Raw genomic sequence first — 19,683 nt, 5'->3', positions numbered from 1 at the left:
AACGCTGGAAGAAGTTCCATGAGTTTCACAGTGTACCAATATGTGAACAGGCTGAGTTTGATTTTCCTCAGAGCTCTGCAGAAGACAGTGTGTCTACAAAGACCAATGCTGATGGTGTCAAACAGGCAGGTCAACATGTTCCTGCACATGTACAACAGGTATCTTATGCTGATGCTGTAAAGAGTGGACTGCAGCATGAATTTAATGAACAACATGAGGTGTCATGTGACCCACAGGTGGGTTATGCTGATTTTTTGAAAAGAGGCTGTCACAGTGATGTGGCAGGACCATCTCATGCAGAAAGAATGAACCTTGAAAATCAGCCATCTGTTACACAGGTCTGTGCATCTCACAGCCAGGCTCATCCCAAGTATGGAGACTCCAGAAACAAGCAGTGCACATGTAACTCACTCACATTTCTTGCATTCCTTCATGAGAATGTAAACATGACTACAGCTGACCTTAATCTGGTCTTGGATAAAGGTGATGTGATGTACAAAGAGGCCAAGAAAAGATTTCCTAAAAATATTCATTTGGCAACCGATGAGCTGCCAGACAAAGTTGATGCTCGCTGGTCTATGTATGATGTCGACATGACACAGCCTTCCCGGTATGGGACATTTGAAGAACCTCCAGAGGAAGCAGTAGATACCTTTCTCAGCTTAGAAGCAGGACTGAGCTGCCTGTTGTCAGATGTGCAGTATGCCTTACTGATTATGAGTGGATTGTGTATAGCAGTGTTCAGATCCACATCAAGCAAATATGGTTTCTTTGATCCACACTCCAGAACACCCAGTGGTCTTCCTCTACTACTACAGTCACGTAATCGTGGTACAGCAGTGATGCTGAAATTCACACTCCTCAGTGACATGATTAAGAGGATCCAAGATTCTTATGAAATGATGGAGATATCACCTTCTTGTAACTATGAGCTGAAGCCTGTGCAGTTCTACAGTATGAGCACAGTCAACCTGAGTGATACTATCACAGACACAGTCTGCAGACCAACAGCTGCCACTGCTGTGGCACCTACTCACTCTGATGCAACTGTTGATGAAGCAAACCCCTCTTCTCCAAGGAGAAACACAACCACTGATCTGACTGAGAACATCTTTTGTCAAATGGTGAAACAAAAAGAAGACCAAATGACTCAGTTCACATCATATGAAGATCAGAATGAACCTCCTAATATACCCACTGAACAACTATGCAGTGAATTAAGTTTCCTTCCATCAAGTGATGCTTTTTCATGTCAATCAAATGCTGCCATAACAAATGTTGCTGCCTGTGACCTTTCTGATATAGTTTTACAAAAACTGAAAAAAGTTAATAAACAACAAAGGAACAAAATGAAAAGAAGATTAATGGCATCAGAGAAACCCAGAAATAAGAGAAAAGAAAACCAAAAAAGGAAAGAACAACAAAAGTATGCTTCAAATAAAAATTACAAAGAAAAGAAAAAATCTTGCACAAGCGAGGCATATAAAAACAATCCTGAAGTCAGACAGAAAAGACAACAGTATATGAAAAGACGTTACTGTGAAAATGATGAATTCAGAAAGAAACAAAAACAATATGTTAAAAAACGTTTTTCTGAGAATGCTACAGTTAGAAAGAAACAACAACAATATATTAAAAGACGCTACTGTGAGAACGATGAATTCAGAAAGAAACAACAACAATATATTAAAAGACGCTACTGTGAGAACGATGAATTCAGAAAGAAACAACAACAATATATTAAAAGACGCTACTGTGAGAACGATGAATTCAGAAAGAAACAACAACAATATATTAAAAGACGCTACTGTGACAATGCTGAATTTAGACAAAAACAAAAAAACTATATCACTAAAAGGTATCAAGAAAACCCTGAATTCAGAGAGAGACAGAGATCTCGAGTGACTCAGCGTTATGCACGTGATGACGCATTCAGAGTAAGACACAGACAACTAATGAAACAACTAATGCGAGACAGGTATCAAAGTAATCTTGCCTTCAGGATTATGCACAATATGAGATGTGCAATGAAAATAAAAAGGAAATACAGATGGGTGAACAGACAAACCCAAGAGAGTGACAACAGTGTGATTAACGAGGCCATATCTGTGTTCAAATCACAAATCAAAGCTGGACCATCATACCCATGTACTGTATGCTTCAAGGCTTCATTTCCAAACCAAGTACGACCCTGCAGAAGGTCAAATTATGTCAAAAACCCACATGTGGTTGCAACATGTTTGACAGGAAAGTTTGTTCATGTTTGTGATGAAAACTGCAGAAATGAGCAGTGCAATGTTCCCGATGAGAGAAAGAGAGAGTGGATTTGTCACACTTGCCACGATCATCTTAAAAATGGATCCATGCCAGCACTTGCTGTTGCCAATAAACTGGATCTTGCTGATACTCCACCTGAACTGTCTGATCTCAACATACTGGAGAGACATCTCATAGCCAAGTGCATACCATTTGCCAAGATCATTCCTCTTCCCAAAGGCAGACAAAGAGCAATTAGAGGAAATGTGGTCTGTGTCCCATCAGAGGTACAGGAAACTGTTGAAACACTACCTCGATTGAGAATTAATTCTCAGGTCATGAGAGTAAAATTGAAGAGACGCTTGTCTTACAAAGGTCATCAGCTGTTTCAGACTGTAAGCTGGTCTAAACTTGTGCAAGCACTGCATAAACTCAAGCAGATTCATCCACAGTATAAGGATGTGAGCATCAGAAATGATGCTGAGCTGTGTGATCCAACACTTCCTGATGAAGATGATGATGATGATGAAAACATGAATGAGGACGATTATGATGAGGCTGATTTAATGGAAATTGACAGCTGTGAGAAAAATGCACTGAGTGAAGCACAAAATAAAAATGAACAGGATATTGACATGTTACCCTGTGATGGTGAACAATCACATGAACAGATGAGAGATGATTCAGAGCAAGAAGATGGACTGACTAATGGTGGTTTTGCACTCGAGTCCTGTTTGCAGCCCCCTGATGTGGCTGAGGAGATATTATGTTTCAGTGAAGGAATCTACTCTGTTGCTCCTGCAGAGAGAAACAATCCAATAAGTTTTTTCAAAACACCTAAACTGGAGGCCATGGCCTTCCCTGTGCAGTTTCCTACAGGCCAAAACACACTTGATGAAAGAAGGCTGATCAAAGTATCCCCCAGTGGGTATTTCAAATCAAGACTTTTCTGCATTGATGATCGTTTTGCCAAAGACACAAACTATTTATTCTTTGCACAGTTTGTGACTGAAATACACTTGGCTACATCCAGCATGACAGTACAGTTAAGGAAGGCAAAGCCTCTGACCAGAGATGGTAGAAAAATAACCTCAGGCATGTTACAAGATAAACATGAGGTGGAGAAACTGGTGCGAAATAAAGATGCAGTGAGATTCATGCAGCCTCTGAGAGGAACCCCAGCCTATTGGGAGAAAACAACAAGAGATCTTTTTGCCATGATCAGACAGTTGGGAACTCCCACGTTCTTTTGCACATTTTCAGCTGCTGAAATGCGCTGGCCTGAAGTGATCGAGGCAATAACAAGGCAGCAAGGTGAACAAGTGAATTTTGAAGGACTCGACTGGTCAGCAAAGTGTGACATCCTGAGAAGCAATCCTGTCACAACAATGCGCATGTTTGACAAGAGAGTTGAAGCATTATTCAGAGATTTACTCTTATCTCCCGCAGAGCCACTTGGCAAAGTCATTGACTACTTTTACAGAGTTGAGTTTCAGCACAGAGGAAGCCCACACATACACTGCCTCCTGTGGGTAGAAGGTGCTCCTGTGTTTGAGGAGGATGATGAGCAAACTGTTCTTGATTTTATAAACAAATACATCACAGCTCAGCTGCCTGATCCACATAAACAACCTGAATTGTACAAAAAAGTAACAGAAGTGCAAAAACACAGTAAGAACCACACAAAGACGTGCTTTAGGAGTTTAAGCTCCGGGTGCCGTTTTGGTTTTCCCAAACCACCCTGCAATGAGACAATGATCACAAGACCCAGTGAGGATGATGCACTGGAAGTAGAAACGGCAAAGAACAAGCTCAGACCACTGAACCAGCTGCTAAATGAACCTGAAACTGCTTCCATGAGTTTAGAGCAGCTCTTGGAAAGATGCAAGTTGACACATGCAGAATATGAGAGATACCTGAATAAAATGAACATGAGGAGTACGATCATACTAAAGCGTGATCCAAAAGACTCTTGGATAAACGGCTATAATCCACATCTGCTTGAAGCCTGGAACAGTAATATCGACATAAGCTTTGTTTTAGATGCTTTTGGTGCTGCAAATTATTTAATGAAATATATATCAAAAAAAGAGGGCGGGCTATCTGAGTACCTGAAAACTGTCATTGAGAACTCCCATAAGGACAGTGTAAATGAGTGCGATGAAATGAGAGCCGTCATGCAGGCATATTCAAAGAAGCGAGAGATCAGTGCACAGGAGTGTGTTGCTCGTGCATGTGGTCTTCACATGAAGCAATGCTCACGTGCTGTAATATTCATTCCAACTGATGATAATCCTGTGAAAATGAGTCGTCCCCTGTCAGTTCTGGACAACACAACACCTGAGTCTTCCAATGTTTGGATGACATCTTTGAATGACAAATACAAAGCCAGACCTGAAACACCAGAGTATGAGGAGATGTGCATGGCAGACTTTGCTGCTACTTGCAGGATTGTCTATGGCCAACAGAAAAAAGGTAAAGATGTTTTGCCCCTTCTCAATGAGATGGGGTTTGTGCAAAGGCGCAAAAACAATAAGCCTGCTATCATCAGATTTCACCGCTGCTCACAAGAAAAACATCCAGAGCAATATTACGGAAGACTGCTTAAACTGTACCTTCCTCATCGTTCAGACCACGAACTGAAAACACCATCGTTGCCAACCTATCAGGCTTTCTATGGTGCTGGCTGTGTACAGCTGCCAGGTACTGACCGTCTTGAGTACGTGCAACACATTGTCAAAAGAAACAGAGAAAAATATGAGAAAAACAGTGAGGAGATCGAGAGCGCTGTTGAGGAATATGAGCAGAACAGAGGTGTGACTGACGAATGGTGTAATCTGGCACCTGAATCAGATCTCGTAAGGTTGCCACTTGTCGAACAAGAAAGAGAGCGAGACAATGAAAATGAACAGGAAGATGTGCCCGACTACAGCCGTCAGGCTGATGCTTCAACAGAAGTCAGAGCCATCAGGGAACCCCCTGCTATTGATCCCACATTGTTACGTCAGATGTTTCAAAATCTGAATAAGAAGCAAGCCTGCATATTTTATGCAGTTAGAGACTGGTGCATTAAAAGAGTCTGTGCTCTAAATCCAGAGCAGTTTTTCTTTTATATTAATGGTGGTGCTGGAACAGGAAAATCACATCTAATCAAATGCATCTACTCAGAAGCATCTAAGATACTGAGCAAAGTGCCCAGATATGCAGACGACGTTGACATATCAAAACCCACCGTCCTGTTAACTGCTTTCACTGGGACTGCAGCTTTTAACATTTCTGGAACAACACTGCATTCTCTTCTCAAGCTGCCTAGAAGCTTAAAACCTCCCATTCAGGGACTTGGCAATCAGCTGGATGAAGTCAGATCAGAACTTTTGAATGCTGAAATAATCGTCATTGACGAAGTGTCTATGGTGTCAAGACATCTGTTTGCATATGTAGATGCAAGACTCAAACAGATCAAAGGGACTCGGAGACCCTTTGGAGGCATGTCAGTCATTGCTGTCGGAGACTTCTATCAGCTACCCCCAGTGCGACAGTCTAAACCTCTCTGTGTGCACGACCCGTCTGAGATCGACCTGTGGCGGGAGCATTTTCAGATGATCACTCTGACTGAGATTATGCGTCAGAAAGATGATGTTGTCTTTGCTGAGATGCTGAACAGAATTCGTGTAAAAGGAAAGTTGGATGAGCTTTGCGAAGCAGATAGAAATTTGTTGTTACAGGCCATAACTGAACCAGCCCATTGTCCGACTGATGCATTGCACATTTTTGCAACTAATAAAGAAGTGGATGCACACAACTCTTCAACACTGGCTCTGCTCCACACTCATATCATTGACATCCATGCAGATGATTATAGAAAAGATCCTAGAACTGGCAGAATGGCACTTCAAGACAGACCATTGAAAGGAGGTAAAAACGAGTTACCAGACACACTGAAAGTTGCAGAAGGAGCTCGTGTCATGCTCACCAGAAACATTGACATACAAAATGGTTTGGTTAATGGAGCTTTTGGAATACTACTTAGAGTAGTTTACTCTGAAAATGACCAACACATCATCAAGCTTGGACTTAAAATGGATAATGAGACATCTGGAAAGAATAACCGCACACCAGCAGACGATATGGTGTACATTGAGAGAGCAGAGGAGAATCTGAAGCAGAAAGGAGTGGTACGAAGACAGTTCCCAGTGAAGCTGGCCTTTGCATGTACAATACATAAGGTACAGGGTATGACAACTACATCAGCTGTTGTCTCTCTTAAGAGCATTTTTGAGCCCGGCATGGCCTACGTAGCTGTCAGTAGAGTGACGTCTCTCAGTGGACTGTATCTTCTTGATATGGAGGAGAAAAAAATATTCACCAACCCAGAAATCACTGCAGCGCTTGAGAACATGAGACAAGCCAACCTTGATGACATGATGCCTCTTCTACACGTGAGGCAAACACTGAGCAGGTCAGAGGTTTTCACCATTGTTCATCATAATACAGAGGGACTGCCAGCTCACATTAATGACATCAAAAGTCACCATGAATTGTGTCTAGCAGATGTTTTGTGCCTAACAGAAACACACCTGCGGGGCTCTTTTGTCGCAGAGAGTCTCCACTTGGAAAATTACAATTTGTTCAAACGCAACAGACACCTGTCCTACACAAACTTTCCCCAGATGGCAAACAGAAGTGGTGGTGGAGTTGCTGTTTATGTGAAAAGTGACATTCAAGTGCATGAAAAACAGTACATCCATAATGTAACTGACCTTGAATTTCTGGCTTTAAAGGTTGAAGCACCAGTCAGTGCTCTGATTGCAGTTGTATACAGACCTCCAGACTACACTCTGAGGCCATTCCTGAAAAACCTGGTAAGCCTATTAGACTCATTGGAGATCATGGACTGTCATCCCATCATAGTTTGTGGTGATTTTAATGAGAATGTTTTATCCAGTGCAAACAAACCAATCCTGGAGCTGTTTGAGTCTAGGGGATACGCACAGGTCATCACTGCCCCTACCACAGAGAAGAACACACTGCTTGACCTAATTTTCATTTCTCAGTCAGATCGATGTCTCCATTCTGGAGTCATGAAGACATACCATAGTTACCATGACCCAGTATACTGTGTATTGTCCTGTGATGATTCATGATCTAGATCTTTGAATACAGTAAGTAATTTCTATATTTTTGAATGACTTAAGAAAGTAGAGCGATGCTTGAACTCCAGAAAGAAGTCCAGACGCTTTTCTTTGCAAGCTCCTTTGACTACGATGACCTGGATGACTGAGAACCTTCACAGACATAAAGTAGAGCGATATTTAAAAGTTGACGCCCTGCATTGCAGTATAATGTTTGAATTGTTTACATAAAATACAATTACATGAATTAAGTAATGATATCAGTAAAAGATGACAATTTTATTTATTACAGAAAATCTAAAATTCACTAACAGTAACCTATAAATGTCAGAAAAATCAAATATAGCAGTTTAAAATGAATAGTGTAGGCATATCCTCTCTGCAGCCAGGCTTCAACATCCTGCCAGGCTGCCCCAGTCTCACTGTGGCTGGGAGGGAGGGAGGGTGGACCAGAGGATTGCCTACACAACACATAAATGTTCAACAGCTTCTTCATTGTTTCTGAGAGAACAATAATGACTAAAGGTTGCTTTTTAAAAAAACAAACAAACAAACAAACAAACAAAACCTAATTACAGCAATAATGACAGTTAAGCCACTTTATGTGTGCCTCTATTTTGAAATACTATTTACAAAAATGTTATTATTTTGGTTTGTTATAAACTTTAAACTTTTTCAAAAGTATACGATTATATTTTTGGACCAATTTTACTATGAAACATAAATTTTTATGAGCTTTTATCATGTTTCTGGCCAGTGCAATCATCAGGGTGGGTCTGGGTTGATAACTGCACATTTCTGGCCAGAAATGTTTCAGCAGTGCTACATATGTAGTGCATATGTTACACTTGCTTTCTGTTACCAGCTGATACCCTACATTTGTATAGACATTGGATGGTGTGAGGTTGGGGAGTTGAGTGGGAGGGGGGGGGAGGGTACGGTGGGAGTTGAGGGGGGGGGGTTTCCTTTCCTGTTAGGTTTCCTTTTTTTTTCTTTTTTTTTTTTTTAAGCAAGACACAGTCCTCCTGTGTCTTCTCCAAGCTTCACATGTAAAATCCAACAATGTGAAGCACATAGCAGCCAGAAACTGTAATGCCACAGATCAGAGAAACTTCATCATCACCATCTTCATCGCCGTACGATCAGAGCGTGAGACTTCACATCTGGAGCACAGGAGACATTCTGTGATAAGTCCTCCTTCTAGCTTGTCCCACAAGCAGCCGGTGAGATTTACTCACAACAAAAAGGGTTAATGACATAATTTCCATGAAAACATGTATTCATTCTTTGTAAAGTGTTTAAATTGTGTTTTCACTTGACCTTAGGAGTGTTAGAGTGTATTGTAATGTCTGTACTCAGGTGTTTCCCTCTGTGATCCATCCCCTTCAGAGCTGAGACACTCAGGACTGAACAGACGGCACAGTTTCTGTGACTGAGCCTCCAAAACACCTTCTTTGAAACCACTCATGATAGAAGGGCTTCATATTTGCAGCAGCACTACTACAGGTATTCAGTTTATTACAGGATGTGTTTGTTTCTTAGGACCAGCTCTGAGTGCACACTACCTAACATATACACCTTTCTGTTCATTACAAACCCACTACTCTGGATCATATGGCCAGTTGGCAGGAATGTTGCTGCAGGAAAACATCCCTGGAGATCACCATCATTGTCAGACTGACTGTGCCTCCTCTGTGCAGTGTCAAGATCCTCCCTAAATGAGTGTGTAAGTTAACATTTTCATTATTTTATTCCCTTTGACAAGACAAGTATCACTGATATTTACATTTACAACTACATATTCCTGTTTTCTGCTCTTCTTTTAAAGTCCTCAGCTATCCTGCTTCTGTGCTGCTTGCCACACATCAAACTGTGGCCGGATGACAGGGAGGATCCACTCTGAAGTCACTGGACATGATGAGGATCATATGGGACTTTATAGTTTCACAGAAACGATGTGCTCTGTGATTACAGGTTTTAAATGGACATAATGACTGCCTCTCTCTGATCAACAGGCTAAAGGATTGTTGTCATTGTTAGTGCTCTGTACAATGTATGCTTATTTAGTATTTCATCACAGAGCAAACCTTTTTTTCTTTAACATATTTTTATTTTTTTATTTGTGGGGATAGGTTAATTGATTAATCCAAATTGTCACTAGGTGTGAATGTGCGAGTGAATGTGAGTGTGAATGGTTGTCTGTCCCTGTGTGTTGGCCCTGTGACAGACTGGCGACCTGTCCAGGGTGTACCCCGCCTTTCGCCCTATGACAGCTGGGATAGGCTCCAGCGCCCCCCGCGACCCTGGAAAGGATAAGCGGAAGCGAATGGATGGATGGATGGATATTTTTATTTTGTTCTAATGTTGAATTAACTGTGGGGATTTTTTTTAAGTGGGCACTCGGGATGTCATATGACCAGAAATGTGGTAACTGGAATTCAACAGTATGGAAGAAAAAATCTGCTAAGAACAAAACACACACAAAACCCCCCAAGAAAATTCAAATTCATTCCATGTAATCCAATCTAAAACATTTTAAACTGCTGAACATCAACACAAACAGCGTTAAAAAACAGTGTTAACAGAATGATTATGATGATTTTGTACCAAAGTTTCAGGTCACATGGCACACCTAGTGTGTAGTGTGGGGTATCAGCTGGTAAGTATAGTTTTTTTTTTTTCATATTTGTGTCCTTAGAGTTCAGATAGATAAAGCCTTGTGTATAATAATTAGTCATAACCACAACTCAAAGTCAGGGACTAACTAATTTTGGGACTTTGTGTCTGAGCCCAGGTTAAAACAATGTGTAAAAAAGCATTTAGTGGCATGGCTGAACAATGCTGTATTGATACTTATTTATCCATGTTCACAAAAAGGACTAATGTGTTTATTTGATTATTTGCATGTGTTAAACTGTGTCACCACCTTACGCTTTCATTTGACTTTACTCAAAAATCTCTATACAGTTCTCTTTTACCACTGTGTGGACTCTGTTTACATTAAAACATAAAGAAGAATGAGTAATAAAAAGATGTGTAGACAGATTAAGTAGGACGATAGAAACAGCTGTTCAGCCATGTTCTAAGAAACCAACACAATTTAAAGGTTCAGGATTGTGGTTTTAAAAGTTGAATTTTCATGTATTTCATATCTTGCTTATTATTTTTTATTTAGTTATTTAATTTAGTTATTTTTATTTATTCTACTAGTCCTTTTCAGAAAGAAGCTGTAAAATATGACTTAAGATTTTTATGTTATTTTCTATGACATACAAAACAAATTGATGTATGTAATACTATTAAACATGATATACACATGTGTATATGTCTGAAAAACATTATGCTGTATATTAAAGTTTGTATTTTCTCCAGAATTTTTGTTCATCTTTTAAGTTCATTTCAATTAGAAGAATTTGAACTTTTAATATTCATTCAGAGGTTTTCTGACTCTAAATTTTCTTTTGTCATTACTCATCTTTTTATTATTTACATTTTAAACATGTTTAGCTTTTTTCCAACTTCTTCTGTGTGAACATCAGCTTTCAAAAGTTCTGCACTTTTGTTTTCAGGTGAAAATTTCTGTATTTTCCAGCTCATTCGGAATTTTTAACTTAACATTCAGCAATTAATTCATTTCAGTGCATACATTCAGATTCAAGCATTCACACTGCAGTTTCTTCAGAAAATGCACTTTCTAGTTAGTGTGAATGCTTGAAAAGCATTCACAGTATTGTTATTCTAATCTTTATTATTATTAGTGTGAATGCTTGAAAAGCATTCACAGTATTGTTCTTCTAATCTTTATTATTATTAGTGTGAATGCTTGAAAAGCATTCACAGTATTGTTCTTCTAATCTTTATTATTATTATATTTTATTCTGTATTCCGTACGTTTTTTGTAATCCTACTCCTTCAAAACCGTTCAACTTAGAAAAACCATTCAAACACCGTTAGATTCCTATTCTTTTGGACAACACTGCTTCTATTTTTCATATTTTTAACATTTATATTTTTAATTTTATTCAACTTTATTCAACAAAAATTTATAATGTATTTCAATGGGGAGACCCTTCAAATCCTCATTCAACTTACTCATTTTTAAACTCTTACTACTTCCACATACATTGACACAGAGCCACCATTCAAACTTTAAAACGAAGACAAGACATTCAACTATTCAACTTGTATTTATCTTTTCAATATCTATTATACTTTTTCTTCAGTTCCAGTTTAAGTTTCATGATGTTTTTTCACCCGTTTCAGAGTTTATAATGGGTGTGTATGGGACGGAATGTTGGGGCTAGAGTGAGACAGCTCAACTGCTAGAGTGAGAGGAGCAAAAAAATTAATCTTAAAATCTTTTTTAAAACTGCTGCTGTGTCCGCAGCGTTTGCTCTACAGGTATGATTTTACCCTCAAAACGTAGCCATGGCTGTCCTCTTTCATCCAATGTGTTTACTATTGTACCAGGTGTTATGGTTCTTTCATAAATGTCACCAATGCACAGCCTCCTCCCTCCAACTCTTCCATAGACTCTAATGTTAAAATGGCTCAGAAGGTTCGTTTGAAAATCAGAAGAGCATGGTGTCTTTCCACTGTCACCACGTCCATATAATAAGCTCCACAGGCATGAAAACTGAGAATTAGGTAGACTAGACATTGCTGTCGCTCACGGTGAAAGAATTTTGTCAATACGACTTTTACTTTTCATTTGGGAACGATTTGTTTGGGCCTGACTTTTCTGTTCATTTTAAGCAGCAAAAGTGAGGTGCATGTCTGTGTCGTGTGTATGGAGCCCTTGGGTGCAGTCACTATAGCAACCAGGCTCACACCTGCCTGCTTAATGAGCTCTGCCTGCCACTGTACCAAGATTCATCTTAAACACTTCTCTTTCAACTGCTGCTGTGTCCACAGTGTTACAGCCATCATTTTACCCTCAAAACGTCGCCATCGTTGTTCTTTTTCCAACATCTTGTCTTTCAAAGTTCAGAGATGTAAACTTTTTAAACTGTGTGGATCCAAGTGGAGGGATCACATTTTAGTCATTCAGTGATTCAAAGAATATGACCTTTTAATATTCTTTCAGATGTTTTCTGACTCTAAATGTTCTTTTCTCATTTCTTAGGTTTTTCTAATTTACAATTAAAACATTTTTAGCTTTTTTCCAACTTCTTCTTCTGTGTAACCTTCAGCTTTTAGCAGTTCAGCACTTTTGTTTTCAGGTTAAATTTGGTCTTTTTTTTTTATCTCATTAAAAAAGTTTTAACTCAAAATTCAGCAATTAATTCATTTCAGTGCATACATTCAGATTCAAGCATTCACACTGCAGTTTCTTCAGAAAATGCACTTTCTAGTTATTATATTTTATCTATTCCGTACGTTTTTTGTAATCCTACTCCTTCAAAACCGTTCAACTTAGAAAAACCATTCAAACACCGTTAGATTCCTATTCTTTTGGACAACACTGCTTCTATTTTTCTCATTTTTAACATTTATATTTTTAATTTTATTCAACTTTATTCAACAAAAATTTATAATGTATTTCAATGGGGAGACCCTTCAAATCCTCATTCAACTTACTCATTTTTAAACTCTTACTACTTCCACATACGTTGACATAGAGCCACCATTCAAACTTTAAAACGAAGACAAGACATTCAACTATTGAACTTGTATTTATCTTTTCAATATCTATTATACTTTTTCTTCAGTTCCAGTTTAAGTTTCATGATGTTTTTTCACCCGTTTCAGAGTTTATAATGGGTGTGTATGGGACGGAATGTTGGGGCTAGAGTGAGGCAGCTCAACTGCTAGAGTGAGAGGAGCAAAAAAATTAATCTTAAAATCTTTTTTAAAACTGCTGCTGTGTCCACAGCGTTTGCTCTACAGGTATGATTTTACCCTCAAAACGTAGCCATCGCTGTCCTCTTTCATCCAATGTGTTTACTATTGTACTAGGTGTTATGGTTCTTTCATAAATGTCACCAATGCACAGCCTCCTCCCTCCAACTCTTCCATAGACTCTAATGTTAAAATCGCTCAGAAGGTTGGTTTGAAAATCAGAAGAGCATGGTGTCTTTCCACTGTCACCACGTCCATATAATAAACTCCACAGGCATGAAAACTGAGAATTCAGTAGACTAGAAGCTGCTGTCGCTCACGGTGAAAGAATTTTGTCAATACGACTTTTACTTTTCATTTGGGAACGATTTGTTTCGGCCTGACTTTTCTGTTCATTTTAAGCAGCAAAAGTGAGGCGCATGTCTGTGTACGTGTGTATGGAGCCATTGGGTGCGGTCACTATAGCAACCAGGCTCACACCTGCCTGCTTAACGAGCTCTGCCTGCCACTGTACCAAGATTCATCTTAAGCACTGTTGCTGTGTCCACAGTGTTACAGCCATCATTTTACCCTCAAATTGTCCCCATTATTGTTCTCTTTCCAACATCTTGTCTTTCAAAGCTCAGGCATTTAAACTTTTTAAACTGTGTGGATCAAAGTGGAGGGATCACATTTTCTTCATTCAGTGATTCAAAGAATATGACCTTTTAATATTCATTCAGATGTTTTCTGACTCTAAATGTTCTTTTCTCATTTCTTAGGGTTTTCTAATTTACAATTAAAACATTTTCAGTTTTTTTCCAACTTCTTCTTCTGTGTAACGTTCAGCTTTTAGCAGTTCAGCACCTTTGTTTTCAGGTTAAATTCGGGTTTTTTTTGTTTTTTTTTAATCTCATTCAATATTTTTAACTCAAAATTTAGCAATTAATTCATTTCAGTGCATACATTCAGATTCAAGCATTCACACTGCAGTTTCTTCAGAAAATGCACTTTCTAGTTATTATTATTATTATATTTTATCTATTCCGTACGTTTTTTGTAATCCTATAACTTCAAAACCGTTCAACTTAGAAAAACCATTCAAACACCGTTAGATTCCTATTCTTTTGGACAACACTGCTTCTATTTTTCATATTTTTAACATTTATATTTTTAATTTTATTCAACTTTATTCAACAAAAATTTATAATGTATTTCAATGGGGAGACCCTTCAAATCCTCATTCAACTTACTCATTTTTAAACTCTTACTACTTCCACATACATTGACATAGAGCCACCATTCAAACTTTAAAACGAAGACAAGACATTCAACTATTCAACTTGTATTTATCTTTTCAATATCTATTATACTTTTTCTTCAGTTCCAGTTTAAGTTTCATGATGTTTTTTCACCCGTTTCAGAGTTTATAATGGGTGTGTATGGGACGGAATGTTGGGGCTAGAGTGAGGCAGCTCAACTGCTAGAGTGAGAGGAGCAAAAAAATTAATCTTAAAATCTTTTTTAAAACTGCTGCTGTGTCCGCAGCGTTTGCTCTACAGGTATGATTTTACCCTCAAAACGTAGCCATGGCTGTCCTCTTTCATCCAATGTGTTTACTATTGTATTAGGTGTTATGGTTCTTTCATAAATGTCACCAATGCACAGCCTCCTCCCTCCAACTCTTCCATAGACTCTAATGTTAAAATGGCTCAGAAGGTTCGTTTGAAAATCAGAAGAGCATGGTGTCTTTCCACTGTCACCACGTCCATATAATAAGCTCCACAGGCATGAAAACTGAGAATTAGGTAGACTAGACATTGCTGTCGCTCACGGTGAAAGAATTTTGTCAATACGACTTTTACTTTTCATTTGGGAGCGATTTGTTTCGGCCTGACTTTTCTGTTCATTTTAAGCAGCAAAAGTGAGGCGCATGTCTGTGTACGTGTGTATGGAGCCATTGGGTGCGGTCACTATAGCAACCAGGCTCACACCTGCCTGCTTAACGAGCTCTCTCTCTCACTCTGCCAAGATTCATCTTAAACACTTCTCTTTCAACTGCTGCTGTGTCCACAGTGTTAAAGCCATCATTTTACCCTCAAAACGTCGCCATCGTTGTTCTTTTTCCAACATCTTGTCTTTCAAAGCTCAGAGATGTAAACTTTTTAAACTGTGTGGGTCCAAGTGGAGGGATCACATTTTAGTCATTCAGTGATTCAAAGAATATGACCTTTTAATATTTTTTCAGATGTTTTCTGACTCTAAATGTTCTTTTCTCATTTCTTAGGTTTTTCTAATTTACAATTAAAACATTTTCAGCTTTTTTCCAACTTCTTCTTCTGTGTAACCTTCAGCTTTTAGCAGTTCAGCACTTTTGTTTTCAGGTTAAATTCGGGTTTTTTTTTTTTTATCTCATTCAAGATTTTTAACTTAAATTCAGTAATTAATTCATTTCAGTGCATACATTCAGATTCAAGCATTCACACTGCAGTTTCTTCAGAAAATGCACTTTCTAGTTAGTGTGAATGCTTGAAAAGCATTCACAGTATTGTTATTCTAATCTTTATTATTATTATATTTTATCTATTCCGTACGTTTTTTGTACTCCTACTCCTTCAAAACCGTTCAACTTAGAAAAACCATTCAAACACCATTAGATTCCTATTCTTTTGGACATGACTGCTTCTACTTTTCTCATTTTTAACATTTATATTTTTAATTTTATTCAACTTTATTCAACAAAAATTTCCCATGTATTTCAATGGGGAGACCCTTCAAATTCTCATTCAACTTACTCATTTTTAAACTCTTACTACTTCAACATACATTGACATAGAGCCACCATTCAAACTTTAAAACGAAGACAAGACATTCAACTATTCAACTTGTATTTATCTTTTCAATATCTATTATACTTTTTCTTCAGTTCCAGTTTAAGTTTCATGATGTTTTTTCACCCGTTTCAGAGTTTATAATGGGTGTGTATGGGACGGAATGTTGGGGCTAGAGTGAGACAGCTCAACTGCTAGAGTGAGAGGAGCAAAAAAATTTATCTTAAAATCTTTTTTAAAACTGCTGCTGTGTCCACAGCGTTTGCTCTACAGGTATGATTTTACCCTCAAAACGTAGCCATCGCTGTCCTCTTTCATCCAATGTGTTTACTATTGTCCTAGGTGTTACGGTTCTCTCATAAATGTCACCAATGCACAGCCTCCTCCTTCCAACTCTTCCATAGACTCTAATGTTAAAATGGCTCAGAAGGTTCGTTTGAAAATCAGAAGAGCATGGTGTCTTTCCACTGTCACCACGTCCATATAATAAACTCCACAGACATGAAAACTGAGAATTAGGTAGACTAGAAGCTGCTGTCGCTCACGGTGAAAGAATTTTGTCAATACGACTTTTACTTTTCATTTGGGAGCGATTTGTTTCGGCCTGACTTTTCTGTTCATTTTAAGCAGCAAAAGTGAGGTGCATGTCTGTGTACGTGTGTATGGAGCCCTTGGGTGCAGTCACTATAGCAACCAGGCTCACACCTGCCTGCTTAACGAGCTCTCTCTCTCACTCTGCCAAGATTCATCTTAAACACTTCTCTTTCAACTGCTGCTGTGTCCACAGTGTTACAGCCATCATTTTACCCTCAAAACGTCGCCATCGTTGTTCTCTTTCCAACACTGTTTTTCAAAGCTCAGAGATGTAAACTTTTTAAACTGTGTGGGTCCAAGTGGAGGGATCACATTTGAGTCATTCAGTGATTCAAAGAATATGACCTTTTAATATTCTTTCAGATGTTTTCTGACTCTAAATGTTCTTTTCTCATTTCTTAGGTTTTTCTAATTTACAATTAAAACATTTTCAGCTTTTTTCCAACTTCTTCTTCTGTGTAACCTTCAGCTTTTAGCAGTTCAGCACTTTTGTTTTCAGGTTAAATTCGGGTTTTTTTTTTTATCTCATTCAAGATTTTTAACTTAAATTCAGTAATTAATTCATTTCAGTGCATACATTCAGATTCAAGCATTCACACTGCAGTTTCTTCAGAAAATGCACTTTCTAGTTATTATATTTTATTCTGTATTCCGTACGTTTTTTGTAATCCTACTCCTTCAAAACCGTTCAACTTAGAAAAACCATTCAAACACCGTTAGATTCCTATTCTTTTGGACAACACTGCTTCTATTTTTCATATTTTTAACATTTATATTTTTAATTTTATTCAACTTTATTCAACAAAAATTTATAATGTATTTCAATGGGGAGACCCTTCAAATCCTCATTCAACTTACTCATTTTTAAACTCTTACTACTTCCACATACATTGACATAGAGCCACCATTCAAACTTTAAAACGAAGACAAGACATTCAACTATTCAACTTGTATTTATCTTTTCAATATCTATTATACTTTTTCTTCAGTTCCAGTTTGAGTTTCATGATGTTTTTTCACCCGTTTCAGAGTTTATAATGGGTGTGTATGGGACGGAATGTTGGGGCTAGAGTGAGGCAGCTCAACTGCTAGAGTGAGAGGAGCAAAAAAATTAATCTTAAAATCTTTTTTAAAACTGCTGCTGTGTCCGCAGCGTTTGCTCTACAGGTATGATTTTACCCTCAAAACGTAGCCATCGCTGTCCTCTTTCATCCAATGTGTTTACTATTGTCCTAGGTGTTATGGTTCTTTCGTAAATGTCACCAATGCACAGCCTCCTCCCTCCAACTCTTCCATAGACTCTAATGTTAAAATGGCTCAGAAGGTTCGTTTGAAAATCAGAAGAGCATGGTGTTTTTACACTGTCACCACGTCCATATAATAAACTCCACAGGCATGAAAACTGAGAATTAGGTAGACTAGACATTGCTGCCGCTCACGGTGAAAGAATTTCGTCAATACGACCTATACTTTTCATTTGGGAACGATTTGTTTCGGCCTGACTTTTCTGTTCATTTTAAGCAGCAAAAGTGAGGTGCATGTCTGTGTCGTGTGTATGGAGCCATTGGGTGCGGTCACTATAGCAACCAGGCTCACACCTGCCTGCTTAACGAGCTCTGCCTGCCACTGTACCAAGATTCATCTTAAGCACTTCTCTTTCAACTGCTGCTGTGTCCACAGTGTTACAGCCATCATTTTACCCTCAAATTGTCGCCATTATTGTTCTCTTTCCAACACCGTGTCTTTCAAAGCTCAGACTTTTAAATTTTTTAAACTGTGTGGATCCAAGCGGAGGGATCACATTTTAGTCATTCAGTGATTCAAAGAATATGAACTTTTAATATTCATTCAGATGTTTTCTGACTCTAAATGTTCTCTTCTCATTTCTTAGGGTTTTCTAATTTACAATTAAAACATTTTCAGTTTTTTTCCAACTCCTTCTTCTGTGTAACCTTCAGCTTTTAGCAGTTCAGCACCTTTGTTTTCAGGTTAAATTCGTTTTTTTTTTTGTTTTTTTTTAATCTCATTCAATATTTTTAACTCAAAATTCAGCAATTAATTCATTTCAGTGCATACATTCAGATTCAAGCATTCACACTGCAGTTTCTTCAGAAAATGCACTTTCTAGTTATTATATTTTATTCTGTATTCCGTACGTTTTTTGTAATCCTACTCCTTCAAAACCGTTCAACTTAGAAGAACCATTCAAACACCGTTAGATTCCTATTCTTTTGGACAACACTGCTTCCATTTTTCATATTTTTAACATTTATATTTTTAATTTTATTCAACTTTATTCAACAAAAATTTATAATGTATTTCAATGGGGAGACCCTTCAAATCCTCATTCAACTTACTCATTTTTAAACTCTTACTACTTCCACATACATTGACATAGAGCCACCATTCAAACTTTAAAACGAAGACAAGACATTCAACTATTCAACTTGCATTTATCTTTTCAATATCTATTATACTTTTTCTTCAGTTCCAGTTTAAGTTTCATGATGTTTTTTCACCCGTTTCAGAGTTTATAATGGGTGTGTATGGGACGGAATGTTGGGGCTAGAGTGAGGCAGCTCAACTGCTAGAGTGAGAGGAGCAAAAAAAATAATCTTAAAATCTTTTTTAAAACTGCTGCTGTGTCCGCAGCGTTTGCTCTACAGGTATGATTTTACCCTCAAAACGTAGCCATGGCTGTCCTCTTTCATCCAATGTGTTTACTATTGTACTAGGTGTTATGGTTCTTTCATAAATGTCACCAATGCACAGCCTCCTCCCTCCAACTCTTCCATAGACTCTAATGTTAAAATGGCTCAGAAGGTTCGTTTGAAAATCAGAAGAGCATGGTGTCTTTCCACTGTCACCACGTCCATATAATAAACTCCACAGACATGAAAACTGAGAATTTGGTAGACTAGACATTGCTGTCGCTCACAGTGAAAGAATTTTGTCAATACGACTTTTACTTTTCATTTGGGAACGATTTGTTTCGGCCTGACTTTTCTGTTCATTTTAAGCAGCAAAAGTGAGGTGCATGTCTGTGTCCG

The 19,683-nt window shown here is 38.2% G+C and overlaps 2 protein-coding genes and 1 long non-coding RNA gene across 5 annotated transcripts in view; 2 read left to right on the top strand and 1 right to left on the bottom strand.

Annotated features, from left to right (window-relative positions):
• Nucleotides 1-19,683, top strand: part of LOC146686116 (uncharacterized) — a 130,768-nt gene that overhangs the window by 24,889 nt on the left and 86,196 nt on the right. The window lies entirely within an intron of this gene.
• The window catches only part of frmd6 (FERM domain containing 6), a 59,617-nt gene that overhangs the window by 18,909 nt on the left and 21,025 nt on the right, over nucleotides 1-19,683 (bottom strand). The window lies entirely within an intron of this gene.
• LOC146686119 (uncharacterized) lies at nucleotides 453-10,762 on the top strand. 3 transcript variants are annotated; one of them, XR_014916898.1, is made up of 4 exons: nucleotides 453-7,118; nucleotides 8,778-8,894; nucleotides 9,011-9,114; nucleotides 9,217-10,762. XR_014916898.1 is itself a non-coding variant. In XM_085442284.1 (2 exons), exons 1-2 carry the CDS (start codon nucleotides 492-494, stop codon nucleotides 8,781-8,783), a joined length of 6,633 nt encoding a protein of 2,210 aa, XP_085298410.1. In that variant the 5' UTR covers nucleotides 453-491; the 3' UTR covers nucleotides 8,784-10,762. The 3 variants fall into 3 exon arrangements, 1 of the variants encoding a protein (XP_085298410.1); XR_014916897.1 differs by having other exon boundaries at nucleotides 9,011-10,762; XM_085442284.1 differs by having other exon boundaries at nucleotides 8,778-10,762.

This window comes from Copadichromis virginalis, linkage group LG19, assembly GCF_057382275.1.
Source record: "Copadichromis virginalis isolate Kocher_CV1m ecotype Utaka linkage group LG19, C_Virginalis_male_GT1.1, whole genome shotgun sequence".
Classification (NCBI taxonomy): Eukaryota; Metazoa; Chordata; class Actinopteri; order Cichliformes; family Cichlidae; genus Copadichromis; species Copadichromis virginalis.
The sequence above is the reverse complement of the archived record's forward strand: the minus strand, read 5'-3'. Positions and strand labels throughout refer to the sequence as shown.

What these genes read in the sequence shown, in the direction of transcription:
- LOC146686119 (XM_085442284.1), top strand. Translation starts at nt 492, where the DNA reads ATGTACAAAGAGGCCAAGAAAAGATTTCCTAAAAATATTCATTTGGCA.